This window comes from Boleophthalmus pectinirostris, unplaced genomic scaffold (assembly GCF_026225935.1).
Source record: "Boleophthalmus pectinirostris isolate CB_2022bp ecotype Guang Dong unplaced genomic scaffold, ASM2622593v1 HiC_scaffold_15, whole genome shotgun sequence".
Lineage (NCBI taxonomy): Eukaryota > Metazoa > Chordata > Actinopteri > Gobiiformes > Gobiidae > Boleophthalmus > Boleophthalmus pectinirostris.
This window is the reverse complement of record NW_026571070.1, coordinates 32564040-32579354: the sequence shown is the minus strand read 5'-3', so window position 1 is coordinate 32579354 and position 15315 is coordinate 32564040. Positions and strand designations below refer to the sequence as shown.

At 40.6% G+C, this 15315-nt stretch overlaps 1 protein-coding gene across 8 annotated transcripts in view; it reads left to right on the top strand.

Annotated features, from left to right (window-relative positions):
• Positions 1–15315, top strand: part of LOC110165553 (microtubule-associated protein 4) — a 171525-nt gene that overhangs the window by 49227 nt on the left and 106983 nt on the right. For all 8 annotated transcript variants that reach the window (XM_055150708.1, XM_055150711.1, XM_055150712.1 and 5 more), the window contains one exon: positions 14127–14315. In XM_055150708.1, the coding sequence (XP_055006683.1) occupies positions 14129–14315 (187 nt within the window). In that variant the 5' untranslated portion in view covers positions 14127–14128. The remainder of the gene's footprint in view (positions 1–14126; positions 14316–15315) is intronic.

Here is a 15315-nt window from a genome sequence, read left to right as displayed (position 1 = left end):
GACTGAGGAGTCAATGCATTATGATGGGTAAAAATGCTTTAAGAAGCTTGTCACACGTGTAAATCCATTATTGTAACATTAACAATGTGCTTATCCTGAGATGACACTTCACTGTGCTTTGTTAAAGAAGACATATTATGCTTGTGTCTGTTATCCAGTTACAATCTATGATACCTGTAGTTCATTATGTCATCATTTTGATATTTTAAATCACAATATTCATCTAAAACCACTTAATAAAAGAAACAACTCTGCTGACTTCCATGTTTAAAAACTGTAGTGCTCAGTGGGAGATGACGTCACCATAAACGTCATCACAACAAAGAATTGTGCAACTGTCTCCTCTTCCTATGGAAAGCTGCACATCACATGAGCAAGTAGTTGTTTTTTTTTCATTTGTAGCAAAATGGCTTTGTGATGCTGCCGAATCCTGTGTGTGTCACTGATTAAGAACTATTGGAGAAGTAAGTCCAGAGCAGTGGCCGTTTGCCAGTGATGATGAAAATGAGGGTAGAATAGAGCAATGCTGTCTTGAAAACAGGAGAATAAAGATTACTCAAACATGAATGAATCAGACTAAATCAGACTAAATACAGCTTTGTGGCTAAATGAGAAGGGAAACACATGGTTTACATAATAGGTCAGTTTTAAATCCACCCGTCACTCACTCAGAGGCTGACAGAGGCTGGCCCACAGCAGCAGGGGGGAAACCAATGGAACATCATATGACAGTTTCACCAAAATAGCATCATCATTTCAAGCATTAGATTTTGATCATCAGTCCTGCATAAGTTAATGTCCAGGCTTCAGTCCCAAATGACTCATGGGAGTTGCTCATGGATTCAGTTTCAGATGGCCTGATGTCCTTATTGTGGTATTGCACAGATGAGCACATTCAAATAAGATGTATTCTCTGTTTCATTCTGATCTTCTTGACTGCTTTTGGACCAATCCGTGTGTGGTGCACGTCTCCCTGCCTGACGTCACTTCCCCGTGCAGACAGCAATGAGCTCAGTGTCTGGGCTCTGTCTGACCTCTGTAATCACAGGGCTCAGGGCTCATGCTGGACATGAGTTTGACAGCCTCAGTGGTTGGCCCGTGCTCTGTGGACTCTGCCCACTGGAGTCAGAGCAGAGGAGGGAGGGAAGTTGAGTCGGACAGGCTTCACTCACTCTGCCTGGGCTGGTGTATCATCAGCAGAGCAGCAGTGATGACGCCCACAGTTAATGAAGGCTCATATTTAATTTGCCATCATTCCCAAATCTGCTATATTTATACAGCACTTTTTATAAACCAGTTTCCAAAATGCTGCACAAATAAAGGCCACATGACATTTCATGTCGACAATGTCTTTGTAGTGCATGAATAGAGTAATCTGCGTCTTCTGTAAGTTCACAATTCACTGTGATTGGTTAAATACAGCAGTTACCATATTTTTTTGTACTATAAGTCACATTTTTTTTCATGGTTTCCTGTGACTTATTCTTTGACTTATATATAAAATATTCACACTGAAGCGGTGAGAGGTTCTAGTCTTGTGTGTGAGTATCTGCTGCTCCTGTTCCTCCTGTACCACTGTCACTTCACTCTACTGCACATGTCTCCTGCAGAATGAGCCTCTGTCCTGTCTGTGTCATGTCGATTGTGACTTCAGTGACACCGAAACCATCCTGTTGGGATTAGAATAATTCTAACTGGAACTGATGCTGAGTCTGACAACAGCTACACAGAAGAGGTTTACCTTTCACCTTCAGAGGTCACCGAGTTGCTCAGAAGTGACACCGAGGATGAAGAATTGAATGGATTTAGTGATTTGGAGTGAGATGGAGAGTTTGGTAAACTTGTTCTGTTGTTTATGTTATAGTTTATCTGAAGAACTGTTCATATGTGACGTTAACAGTCTGTTGTTCTCTGTTGTTCTACTCTTATTACTAGAATTTGACTTTCAACAGGAAATGTCGGTTCCTGGTCTCTGATTTTATGAAATAAATTTCTTCCAAAAAATGTGACTTATAGTTCAGTGTGACTTATATATGTTTTTTTCTTCTTCATTACACATTTTTTGACTGGAGCGACTTATAGTCTGAAAAATACTGTACTCACTCAGGGCTGAATTGTAGCTGGCCAGTGTCGTGTGTAATGTGACTAGCCAAACATTTGTTAGAATGACTCATGTCCACAGTTGTGCTGGCATGTCCTGGAGCTTTCATCTTGACCCCAGTGCTGTGAAACAGACTGATCTGAGGCTTAACCCTCACCTCTATGTTATGGTACAGTCAGAGATTTCTGTTTAAACACTTTATCCTCCACTGCAGGCTTAAGAGGAAGCTGGAGTATTGGCTTTTCACTCTGGATTTTCTTCTGCAGCTTAATATATGTTCAAATACAGTATGTTCCTTTTTCCTTTTTTTATTTTTTATTTGAATCACTTTTTCCAATCATTTTACCACATTTTATTAAGTGCTTATATTGCCCTTGTTTAAATCTATTGCTGAATACCTGGACCATTCTTAGGATGTGAGTCAGGATCCAGAATTGGGACCACCTATCTTCAATATTAATGTGTCTGGGATTACGTGTGTTCCATTGTGCAGTTATATTAAAAAGCAGAGCATGTTGCTGTGATTTGGGGATTAGTTGAGTTATGTCATACCTCGGTGATGGTCTTTACAGACGCTCTGCTGATGAGAGCTTATCACAGGACTGGCTCTGTTGTCTCTGACGCTGCACACTCACTGCTCTGTTGTGCACATAGTATGATTTTATAGTTTGAGTCTTCTGGTCCTGTTAGGCCTGTAGTCCTTGTTGGTTGGTGACATAAACCAGAGCATTGTCTTGCTAACGAGGTGGAACATTAGACTTTGCAGTAGTACTAAAGTATAGACAACAGGAGCTTTAAAGACAGAGGCTGGGAACATCAGATACGCCTCATTGTGTCAAATGTCAAATTAAATCTAATGTCGGGAAATCCTGGAAATCCTGGTAAATAATTGGCCTGTGTTTCCATACTTGAAAATACATGGAAAGTGAGAAGGTCGAGTATTCTGAGAAAAAATGTCCTTGAAAATGTCTCCCTCCCTGAAAAATCTGCAGAAAAAATGCAGGAAATTTCACATAGTTTGTAAAAAATGTCTTGAGAAAGGCCCCCAGACCCTCCCTTCCCCTGACCAAGCTTCATGATGAATCCAATCCAACTTTGTATTTTACTAACACAAAGTCTCAGAGTAGGCACAGTATAAATTAACACATAAAAAAAAGCATAAAATAAAAAAATAAGCAAGTCAATAAAAAACATAAAAAATACTAAAATCAAATCAATAAAAGACAACCACAGGACCACATAATTGTCACGCCGTGTTAAAGCCGGTGAGTAAAAGTAAGTTTTTAAACGAGACTTGAAAGAATCGACTGAAGCGGGTGCTCTCAATGTGAGGAGGAGAACGTTCTGAAGTTTGGGACCAACTATGGAAAAGGCCCGGTCACCCCAGGGTCACCCCCGGCTTTTGATTCTCGTTTTTGAGACGACAGAGTGGAGCTGGACATCAGAGCGCATGAAGGAGTGTAGGAACCGTGAGATCTGAGGTGTTCGTTGGGGCCGGTCCATGAAGTGCTTTAAAAACAAAAAATAACATTTTAAAATCAACTCTAACATGAATTGGGAGTCAGTGCATCGAGGAGAAAATAGGTGTGATGTGTTCTCTATGACATGCTCCGGCTAAAAGACGTGCTGCAGAATTTTACACTCACTGAGCTTGGCTGATACCTGTGTACAGGGCGTTACAGGAGTCAAGACGTGTAGAGATAAAAGCATGGATCACCCGCTTCAAATCACAAAAAGATTAAACCGATTTGCGTCTGGAAAAAAAGCCACAGGTGATAAAAACTGGATTAACCACTGCATTTATCTGCTTGTCAAAGACTGTAGGTTTAGTATATTGTTGAAAAAAGACAAATATGTTTCGGACTATAAGTCTCTCCGGAGTATAAGTCGCACCAGCCGTAATGAAGAAGAAAAAAACATATACTTTATTTTCTGGGCTATAGGGCGCCCTCTTAAGCCTCCAACCCCATCAAAGAACGACTGTGCCCCCCACAATCCAGAGCACCATATACATAAATCCACTCGGGTGTCCCAGCACGACTTCAGTAAACTACAAAGCCGCACCACCCACAGAACACACAAACACACACGGAGCAGACAACAACCGCACAGCGAAACACACCCACAGACACACTCATCACTCCACGCGGACGAGGAACGGAACGGAGGAACGAACCGAAAAAGTGAGTGCAATGTGCCACTTCTAGACACGACTGAACAACTGAGTCACTGCGAACACGCCGACAATCCGTTGGTCCCAGACAGCACCCTCCCTACACGCCACAACTGAACAAAGCCCAGAGTCACCGTGAACGCCACAAACAAACAAAACCACTCACCCATCACACTGTTGTGTTTCCTTTAAAGTCCGGTGTGGTTTATTTGTGAAAAAAGTTTGAAAATAGACCATTTAATGACAGTGCGTTTTATAATCCAGAGCGCCTAATAGTGCAGAAAATACAGTATACGTTGCACTTTTTCACTCATTATCAGTTCAAGTTAGAATTATTCCGGCCTTTCTGAATCCCAACAGGATGGTTTTGGTTGTCACTGAAGTCATTTAAATGTTAAATTGTTCAGTGGTGCAGAAGTAATGGTGCAATCGACTGACATGATACAGACAGGACAGAGGCTCTTTCTGCAGGAGACATGCGCAGTAGAGTGAAGTGACAGTGGTACAGGAGGAACAGGAGCAGCAGATACTCACACAAAGACTAGAGCACCCTCTGTCAGTGTGAAAATGTTAATATATAAGTTGCACCTAAGTATAAGTTGCAGGAAACACCCAAACCTTAGAAAAAGTGCAACTTACAGTCCGAAAAATACATTCGTAGACATGCTTGGTTTAAAAACAACAATTTCCCTTTTGGACTCATTCAAATGTCAAAATTCATAGCCAACCAAGCCTTGACGTCATCTAAACATTTCAGCAGCGGTGCCACGAAACAGTTATTGATTTTCTTGAGCGGGAAATAGATTTGGGAATTGTCAGCAATCATCATATCACCATTGCAGACTTTCACTCGAAGGGATAGACTCAGTACTCAATACCGATTCTGATATCACGATGATAAAAAACCAAAACCAAAAACTAAAAGCTTTATTTAGCCAATAGAATGTGATTTTCAACATTAAATCATAGTTTCTTTTCTATTCCCATGTGTCTTATATCTGTGTTATCCTCAGTGGTCCGGGTAAGTACATAGTGTCCATTGGTGTATACTAGTCTATGTGCTCTTCTGCTTCTTCTGATACAGCTCAAGATCATTCTAAAGCTGTTTGTGAAAGTTTCAGTGTTAGTATCGATACTTGCCTGAGTGTCTAGTTCCGATACCAGTGTGACGCAGATGTGCATGGGCTTACCCTCACCTCACACCCCTGCACAGACACGTTAGTTGCCGGACTGCACTATACAAGAGCGGGATTTCCTTCCTTTGTTGAAAGCAGATTATTTCCGAGTGAGCTGGATGGGAAAGCAGCAGCCCGAACTACAGCAGCCCAATGAGGACAAAAAGCAGCGTGACGTGTAAATCCATCCGTGTGCAGGAGAATGAAAGGCTGTGGTCATGTGGAAAGAGAACAAACTGTGTGTGTTTTGAAAGAGAAGTAAACTAGATATGAGTATTAGATTTGAAATCAGGAATGTCAGAAGTATAGAAAATCAGATATGATTCAATTAAAACAAGTATTGAAACTAAACACTACACACACCACAGTTTGGGAACAAAATGCAGAACCATTTGCTTGTTGTTTATTTCTGTGTTTATTAAAACCAACAATTTGTTTTAACATTATACAAACGGGAAAATAAATGCAAAGTGCTGCTTGGTAATACTAATAATTTAAATCAAATATTCTCAAATAAGCAACAAATGTATGAAATATTATAAAAAATAAATCCTTTGAAAACAGTAAACAAAACTTTTCAAAAAGTAAAGTGCAGCACTAACATTTCCAGCATGAAGTTTTACTCAATCTTCATATTTTTGGCCAGAAAAGCCAACTTGTCTAGTTTTGCAGGATTCACGTGGTTTGGAGGGATGTAGTCAAAGCGGGGGTAATTGTTGTGAAGGCGGCCGCCCAAATTATAAAGCGCTGCGGGAAACACTGCCACCCCAATCACGGACAAGTTCCCTCGTGAATATTAAAGAGCCGAGCCTCCATGGAGCTGCACATGTAGTGGCAGAACGTAAACACACACCAATTGCGAGAATTCAGTTGTGCACAGCCCTGCACCGAACTGAACATCCTGTACCCAAACAGTTCGGCAAATACATGCACTGTTCCATCCCTATAGACAAGTATACATCCATGGAGCACTATAGAACCTACCTTACACACATATAAGACACATGGGAAATACATTGGAAATACTTTTGGACACACTATCATGGGTATATTGTGTATTTTATGTAAAATATTCAGTCTTTACAGGGGACTTACAAGGGACTCTGAAGGGCAGTGAAGGCTGGCCTTTCAAAACACTTTCTCTTTCATAACAGCTAATGATTTCCCAAGTTGCAAAAAACTGTTTTCTAGCCATGTGTATAGGTGATGATTATGTACTCCTTTAATCTCACTGGGGCGACCTGTCAGGAGCAGAGGGACCCATCTCCAGACCCTGAGCTTGTCTTGGTCAGAGTTTATATTACAGCATTTTTGATCTGTTATAATGTAGGTTCCTCATCACAAACAGACCTGGAGTTGTGTTTTGTTTCATTCACACATGTTTAACTCACAAACCCTGCACATTTAGGCTGAGTTCTTCTCTCAAATGGAAAACACTCCACCTCCACTCCACCTTTTGATGTTATGTGGTAAGACAGAAAGTGCTCCACTGTATTTTTAAATTCCATACACTTTAATTAGAATCATTTAATAATTTCACTTGACAATTTCAGTGCTGGAATTGCCAATCTCTTCTGAACAAAAACTAAATGGTTGCTGTTAATTTGAAAACTACTACTACAGTCCCTGACAAAAGTCTTGTTGCTTATCCATTTTGTAGAAACAAAAGATTATAACCTGACTTTAAATTAATCGATTGGTTTTAGAAATGTCTCTCATGAAAGCTAAAACCCTCCCAAATTATGCTCAATAAACTAAAATAAATTTGCTTCACTGAAGAAAGATTGATCATTTAATGAACACAGAAAGGTCAGATTTTGGCAAGACAAAAGTCTTGTCACCTTGTCACATGATGCACCCAATCCTAGATTACAGCCTCATCTGTGATCAGTTACTGATCAATCAATTAGTGGGTGTGTATAAAAAGAACCCCAGCACACCAGACCTTCACATCAACTGCAACTTGACCTCTGACAACATGCCTAAGATCCACCCTGAGACCAAAGCGTTAATTATCAAGAGGCTGAAGACCAGATCCACTGCTGAGGTGGTGACACCTTCAATGTGTCTCAGCGTCAAGTACAAAGAATAAGAAAAAGATGTTTTTGACAAGCCCAGGTCCGGCAGACCCCGCAAGACAACTGCTCAGGAGGACCGTTTGTTGATTCGAAAATCCAAGGCCCCTTTTCCACTGCAGCAGACTCCACCAGGCCTGGTCACCTCAAGTCCCTGTGTCCACCAAAAAATTCTGTCTCGAAATGGCCTCCATGGTCGAATCAGTGCACAGAAACCAGCACTAAACAAAAGGCAATTAAAAAAACGTGTGGCACTTGCCAAGGCCCACAGCCTGTTAAAAGGATGGACACTGGAAAAATGGCAGAAGGTGGATTTCTCAGATGAATCCTCAGTTGAATTACATCACAGCCGCTGCATATATCAAGAAGTATTAGCTCCTCTTACATTCCCAACCATAAAAGGGGTCAAATTTTGCAGCAGGATGGTGCTCCATCGCATACTTCTATCTCTGCATCAAAGTTTCTTAAGGCGAAGAAGATCAAGGTGCTCCAGGACTGGCCAGCCCAGTCACCAGACATGAACATCATTGAGCATGTCTGGGGTAGAATGAAAGAGGAAACATGGAAGACAAAACCAAAGAATCTTGATGAATGAAATCTGACCTTTCTGTGTTCATTAAATGATCAATCTTTCTTCAGTGAAGCAAATTTATTTAAGTTTATTGAGCATAATTTGGGAGGGTTTTAGCTTTCATATGAGACATTTCTAAAACCAATCGATTAATTTAAAGTCAGGTTATAAGCTTTTGTTTCTACAAAATGGATAAGCAACAAGACTTTTGTCAGGGACTGTACATTACATCACAAGGTGGAACAGAGCATCTTGAGCTTTGTAGATATAGACAGACTAATAATAAAAGGTAATAATAAAGTGTTACTCAAACATGCGTGAATGAAACAAAACACAACTCTGGGTCTGTTTTTGATGAGTAACAAAAATATATCATGATTTAAAGTTCACAAGAGTCACTTTTAAATGGAGGATTCGACCTATGATGAATGTTTTGTGTTGATGGGGGAAATTACAGTGACTACTAGAAACCCACCCACACAAGGGGAACGTGCAAACTCCACACAGGAAAAAAAACAGAAACAAAAAGAGACCAGCCCATATTTAATGCAGGACTTAATAAAGGGAAGTCTTGAATACAGTTTGCCTTTTTGTATTTTTACTTTCCAAAAACTGCACTTCTGTAAAACAGTCATTTTACTTTTATTTTGTCTAAAAGTGTATCCTAAAGTGTGAAATGAGCTTGAAAGCAGCCTGCCGAAGCGTCTGTAATCACACACTCACACTGAGCTGAGCCAAGAGCGGTGACGTCATCATGTCGCTCTGTTTGTTTATATGCCGTGCTCAAGTGTGAGAGCTGCAGAGGAGACGACAGGCCCAGCTCCTCTTCAGCAGGACTTGTGGTACTGAAGGAGGCTGTTTGCAGTTTGTCGAGGCTGCTCTTCATTCATAAATATTGAAGTATGCGTGGGAGATCACAGGAAGCATGACTCATTGGATTTATTTGTTTGATATATTAAATAATTCATTAGCAGTAGTTGGCAGTCGCTAATGAAAGCTCGAATTACACAAAGAAAGTTGCAGCGACGCACACAAATGCAGCAAATTACAGTTACACTATAAACGGAACTTTAAAAAAAAAACAAAAAAAACTGGCAGTGAGGTCCGGAGCTGTTCCCCTCTGTGCCTGGAGGTTAGCCCAGGTTAAATTTGGAAAGTGGGCCAGAGTGGAGCCCAGGCTGAGGTTGTGGGAGAGGCTGGCCACACCCTGCTCCCAGCTGCACACAGGCAGCTGCACTCAGGGACCCACGGTGTGTGTGCGCACGGGTCTCAGCATCCCTGCACACACACAGAGCTGAGTTTTCCCGTATAGTTGTTTATATACTGGTGATCTAACGTCTTCTAATTGAGGTGATGTGTGTCTGCTTTGTGCTCAGTGCCACAATGAGTAGGCTTCTGTTATTGCTGCTACTATGACAACTACAACTACTGCAACTACTCAAAACTACAGTCTTGTTTGCAAGTATCTGTGAAACCAAGAGAGCAAAGAAAAAATAGAATAGAGAATAGAAAATACATCATTCAATACTTACAATACACTGTACATACAATCATTTCTCTCCAAACCCAGCCTTGATCTTGTAATGAACTGTTATATTTCCAGTGATGTGACTTATTGTTGGTAAGGTTACTTTTAAAATATATTCCTCTACAGATTACAGATTACATACCCCAAAATGTAGTTTGTAACGGAATCCATTAAATTACTTAAAGTGAGTAACGTAATCTAAATACTTTGGATTACTTGATTTGCTGTAGAGAAGCAAAGACGAGGAAATCGTAACATAAGATGTTTTGTCTGATAAAAGAAAATAAAAAAGCCCAGACTTTACTGAACTGTATTAAAAATATTATTGATAGAAGAGGAGGAGACATGGTCCGCACAGCATGGTTTAGTCCTGTTAAATCCTGTTTTAGTCCTGGTTTAGACCTGGTTTAGACCTGGTTTAGTCCTGGTTTAGAGCTGGTTTAGTCCTGTTTAGTCCTGGTTTTAGTCCTGGTTTAGTCCTGGTTTAGTCTTGGTTTAGTCCTGGTTTTGTCTTGGTTTAGTCCTGGTTTAGACCTGGTTTAGACCTGGTTTAGTCCTGGTTTAGTCCTGGTTTAGTCTTGGTTTAGTCCTGGTTTAGTCTTGGTTTAGTCCTGATTTAGACCTGGTTTAGTCTTGGTTTAGACCTGGTTGAGTCCTGGTTTTAGTCCTGTTTAGTCCTGGTTTTAGTCTTGGTTTAGACCTGGTTTTAGTCCTGGTTTTTGTCCTGGTTTAGTCCTGGTTTAGACCTGGTTTAGTCTTGGTTTAGACCTGGTTTAGTCCTAGTTTTAGTCCTGTTTAGTCCTGGTTTTAGTCTTGGTTTAGACCTTTAGTCCTGGTTTTAGTCCTGGTTTAGTCTTGGTTTAGACCTGGTTTAGTCCTGGTTTTAGTCCTGGTTTAGTCCTGGTTTAGTCCTGGTTCAATCTTGGTTTAGACCTGGTTTAGTCCTGGTTTTAGTCCTGGTTTAGTCCTGGTTTAGTCCTGGTTCAATCTTGGTTTAGACCTGGTTTAGTCCTGGTTTTAGTTCTGGTTTAGACCTGGTTGATTCCTGGTTTTAGACCTGGTTTTAGACCTGGTTTAGTCCTGGTTTTAGACCTGGTTTAGTTTCCGGCAATGAGTGGAATTACCGAAAAAAAAAAAAAAAGGGAATAGCCCAAAATGTGAAAACAGGAATACCGTGTAATCCATTTATTTCAAACAAGTAACTGTAATCCAATTACCACTCACTGAAACAGTAATGTAACTGAATACAGTTACTCATAATTTGTACTCTGATTATGTAACTCTGGTGCATGTAATCTGTTACTCCCCAACACTGCTTATTGTTGGGTTTGAGATGAGAACACAACATTCTATAGGCCCATAATGTTTAATACAGACGGGACAGGTAAAATAAATATGGCTGAAATGCAGGATTTTTATTGTAATACTGAGTTCTTGGCTCTAGTCACTAATACAAATGATCAGCTTCAACATTTGTGCATTTACCTTTTGTATATTTCATGGTAAAATACAATGTAATCAATAGGAAAAACTGATTCTTGCTTTTCATCTGAGAGTATGACTGATCTGAAAACCACTGATATGTTGAGCCGACATACTTCACAAAACAACACGCACATGTTTGCAACAGCTGTTTCCTGTTTATCAATGCACGGCACTAGCATAAAGATCAAAAATCCAGTATTATATATCTGATATATTAATCTGGTATCTCCATGATGCACATAACATGAGCCAAACCCACTGCAGTGCACAAAGACACCACAAATATTATAGAGAAGTGAAATAAATGCAGAAAAAGCTGACGATAAAGCTGCACAAACGTACTTATTATTAATTATTGAATGTGTTTTTGTTACTATTACTTCTACTACTACTAGTACTACTACTACTGCTACTACTAGTACTGCTACTGCTACTGCTAGTACTACTGCTGCTGCTACTACTGCTGCTGCTACTACTGCTACTGCTATTGCTATTACTACTGCTACTACTGCTACTACTACTGCTGCTACTACTGCTACTACTACTACTGCTACTGCTATTGCTATTACTACTGCTACTACTGCTACTACTACTGCTGCTGCTGCTGCTGCTACTGCTACTACTACTGCTACTACTACTACTACTACTACTACTACTACTACTACTACTACTACTACTACTACTACTACTACTGCTGCTGCTACAGCTACAACTACTACTACTACTACTACTACTGTACTGTTGTTATGAATTGCAGCTTGTAGTTGACTTTCTGGGCTGGGATATCTGAAGATAAAGATTGCATTATTTAAAGTCTACATGAGTTATTTAACCGTTTGACTAAAACAATAGAAAATAAAACATTATCAAATGTGATTTCCAGATCTGCTTTCAGTCTAGAAATAACTTAAGATGCCTAATATTTATGACAGACGTGACACTGTATAAATCAGTGTGCAGTGTGTGTACACACACATTACAATGTTTGGATTGAAATTGTATGTTTATTTAACATTTGGACTTCCTTTTGTAAGCACTTTGAATCAGTGTGTGTTTAAACAGTATTAAATACATAGACTAGCCCTGCTTTGTCACTGTTTTCATTGGCCCTGTACCTGATGCACCTGTGTTGTTGTAGTCAGGTTTGTCTCCAGCAGAGGGAGCTGTTTGTCTGTGTTTGTTAGATGTTGCAATTTAGTACTTTTTTTATGTAATTCATTTTTTCTCCATTTAGGGCTTGGCAATATGATTTAAAGATTAATTATTCTTTTTCATCACTTTTCTATTTGCCTTATTAAAAACAAACTTTCCTGAAAAAAACAAAAACAATTCCATCTAACGCATTAAAAATAGTATAGTTTGTTCCCCCAAAGTCTTGCGTCTGCTCCAAACCACAGTCTTTTACTGACTGTAAAAGGACCGGCTGTAGACATGTCCATTAGAAAGATCCAAAATTATCACTGACCATTAGAAATGACAGCATCTAGATGAGCTGCTCAGATTAGTTGTGTTTGTTTATAGCCTGTTCTGATATAGTGTAAGGGAAAGATGACACAGCATGACTCTGTATCTCACATTGTCCATTATAGGTATAGGTAATATAATATCTGTGCATTCATAATGTTAGTTTTACTGAGATGTCTGTGTGCCTTTGCCTGGCAGGTCTCTTATATCTCTTATATTTTTTGTAGAGGGATATCAGTTTGATCGCCTCTCCCTCTGTCCTGTCTCAAGCCAGAAGCAAACATAATCATCCACTCAGATTTGTTGATTTCAGTGATGCCTGTGAAACAAAGGAGCTCACTGTTCTCCATCATTCCAAATAAAATGACTCACCTCAGATTAACTGGGTTTAGTGCTTTGTAGAAATCCAGCATGTTTTTCAGTCTCTGTGATATTTTTTATTTCGTTCTCGTAAGCAGCAATATTTGTTGTTGATACGGATGGGTCATGCATGTCCCTGATTGGCTAATCCACCTGTCAATCATGTCCATCTAAACTCATTGGTGACCAGACTCACATCTGTGTAGTAGTGTGTTACTGGGTCCTTGGGGCGAGGTGCCTGGTTGGTTCTGCTCCTTGTTGGGGGGTTATGAAGAAGTTCTCAGTTGAAGTTAGATTTTATATCCAATAGTGACGCATCTATGATTGTTAGTTAAAACTTATGTGGAGCTGCTATGTCCAATGTGACAGTCTCATTCCAAAATGAAAAGTAAAGTTTGCGTTGCTGCTCTGCTCTTAACGGCCAACAGGAACCACAGTGTCTCACACACTGCTGTGAGGAGCACCAGGTCATTGTCATAAAGCTGTATTTACTCTGAAATGTTTTATGTGCATGGTTTATGGAGACCAGTGGTTCTCAAAGTTTTCACACAAAATACCACAAAGCAAATACTCTGAGTGCAGCTAGGGGTACATGCACCACAGTTTGAGAAACACTGATGTAGACCAGTGAATATGTTTACATACACTAAAACTCTGATCATAATCTGATCTCTGGAGTTATCAGATTATTGAAATGTCATGTAAACAGTTCCATCTGCTGTGAGTAATCTGATTTATGTTTATTAACACCAGTGCAAATTTTGACAAAGAATATTATGCAAAAGTGCAAACTAATGCAGCAAAGACAAGCAGCTGAGACTGAGGCAGCTCAGCTGGTACAGTGTTTGTCCACTGATCCGAAGGTTTGAATCCTGCTCTCAACATAAACATGGGTAGAGCGGTCAGATGCACTGACCCACAGGTTGTGTACACTGGTGTATGAAGGTGTGTGTTGAATGTGTGTTTGAATGGGTGACTGGTTCCTTCATGTAAAGGGCTTTGAGTGCCGTAAAAGTGGGAAAGCGCTGTATAAAAATGTGACCATTTACAAAAAAGAACCAGACAATCCTTTTAAAATTCATCATACTTTGTTTCCAAATACAACAGTTTCTCTAAACTGATTATTGAGTCATTGAAATATGTCAGATATTTCTTTAGTTCCATCACTAATGCGTAATGTTTGTTTTTGTTCAGCCATGGCGGAGTTGGACCTGAGCCTGAGTGACGCTCTGACAGACGGGGTTCCCCAGGCCAGCCCGGAGAGCAGGGTGGAGAGGGACTTCGTGGCTCAGCTGGAGTCCGAGCCCTTTGACGACGAGGTGGGAGAGACTGTGGGCAAGACGGACTACATCCCCCTGCTGGACAACGACGATAACAGAGCAGGTTAGTTACAGCGCCACTAACTCTCTAACAGGGATCATACAGCGTCCATTTCCTAATACATTTTGAGCATTCTAATTATTCTAACTCAGGCAGCACACAGTGTTCTTGTTTGGACCCCGGGAGCTGCTTTTACAGTATATTTGTACAGTACTTAAAAATCAAGTACAACCACATTTAACAAACAGTCTGGATTGCTCTAAAAACAGGATAACATTGATAACAGATCTAACCCAGTAACTGAACTAGACCAAAACTCATTCATTATGATAATTTAAACACTCAAATGAACTTTGAGTCTAGCAGCTTTTGTTTTTGGCTTCATTTCAACTCGTCTTCTCTCCAAAAAAGTGATGTTTTCTGTGCTCAGAAGTCGAGGTTGGATTATTTCAGTAGATCTACAAACGCCCATAAAATCCCTGTACACGAGGCGAGTGTGGGTGGGTGTTGGAGGGGCCCAAGGGTGCCGGTTCCAGTGATGAGCCAGGGCACACTGCAGACATGTTGACAGGTTCAGTGCCGTGGAGTGAGGCTGGGCTGTCTGCTGCTATTGTCTCCCGTCTACGATCACTGTCCGGAAGCCCCCTGCCCCCCTCTCCCCCCACCCCCTCTCCCCCTCTCCCTCTCTGGGCTGGGCCGGGCTGGCGGAGGAGCTGTGAGGCACGTATAATCTGTGTGTCTGGCCCAGGTCCCATTGCAGTGAAGAGGAGCCAGAGCACTTTGTCTGACTCACTTCAACATGTTTCTACAACTTTTACCCACTAGGGATGTAACAGTAACCAAAATATTATGATATCGTGACGTCAAAAGTCTCACAATAATACCGTGGGCCATGACAATATATCAAATTACAGGTTTCTTGGCTTAATTTCATTGTTATGGTGCAAAAACGGAGAGAAATACCGTATTTTCCGGGCTATTAGGCGCGCTCTTAAGACTCTAACCCCATCAAAAAACGACCGCACCCCACAATCCAGAGCACCCCATACACGAATCCACTCGG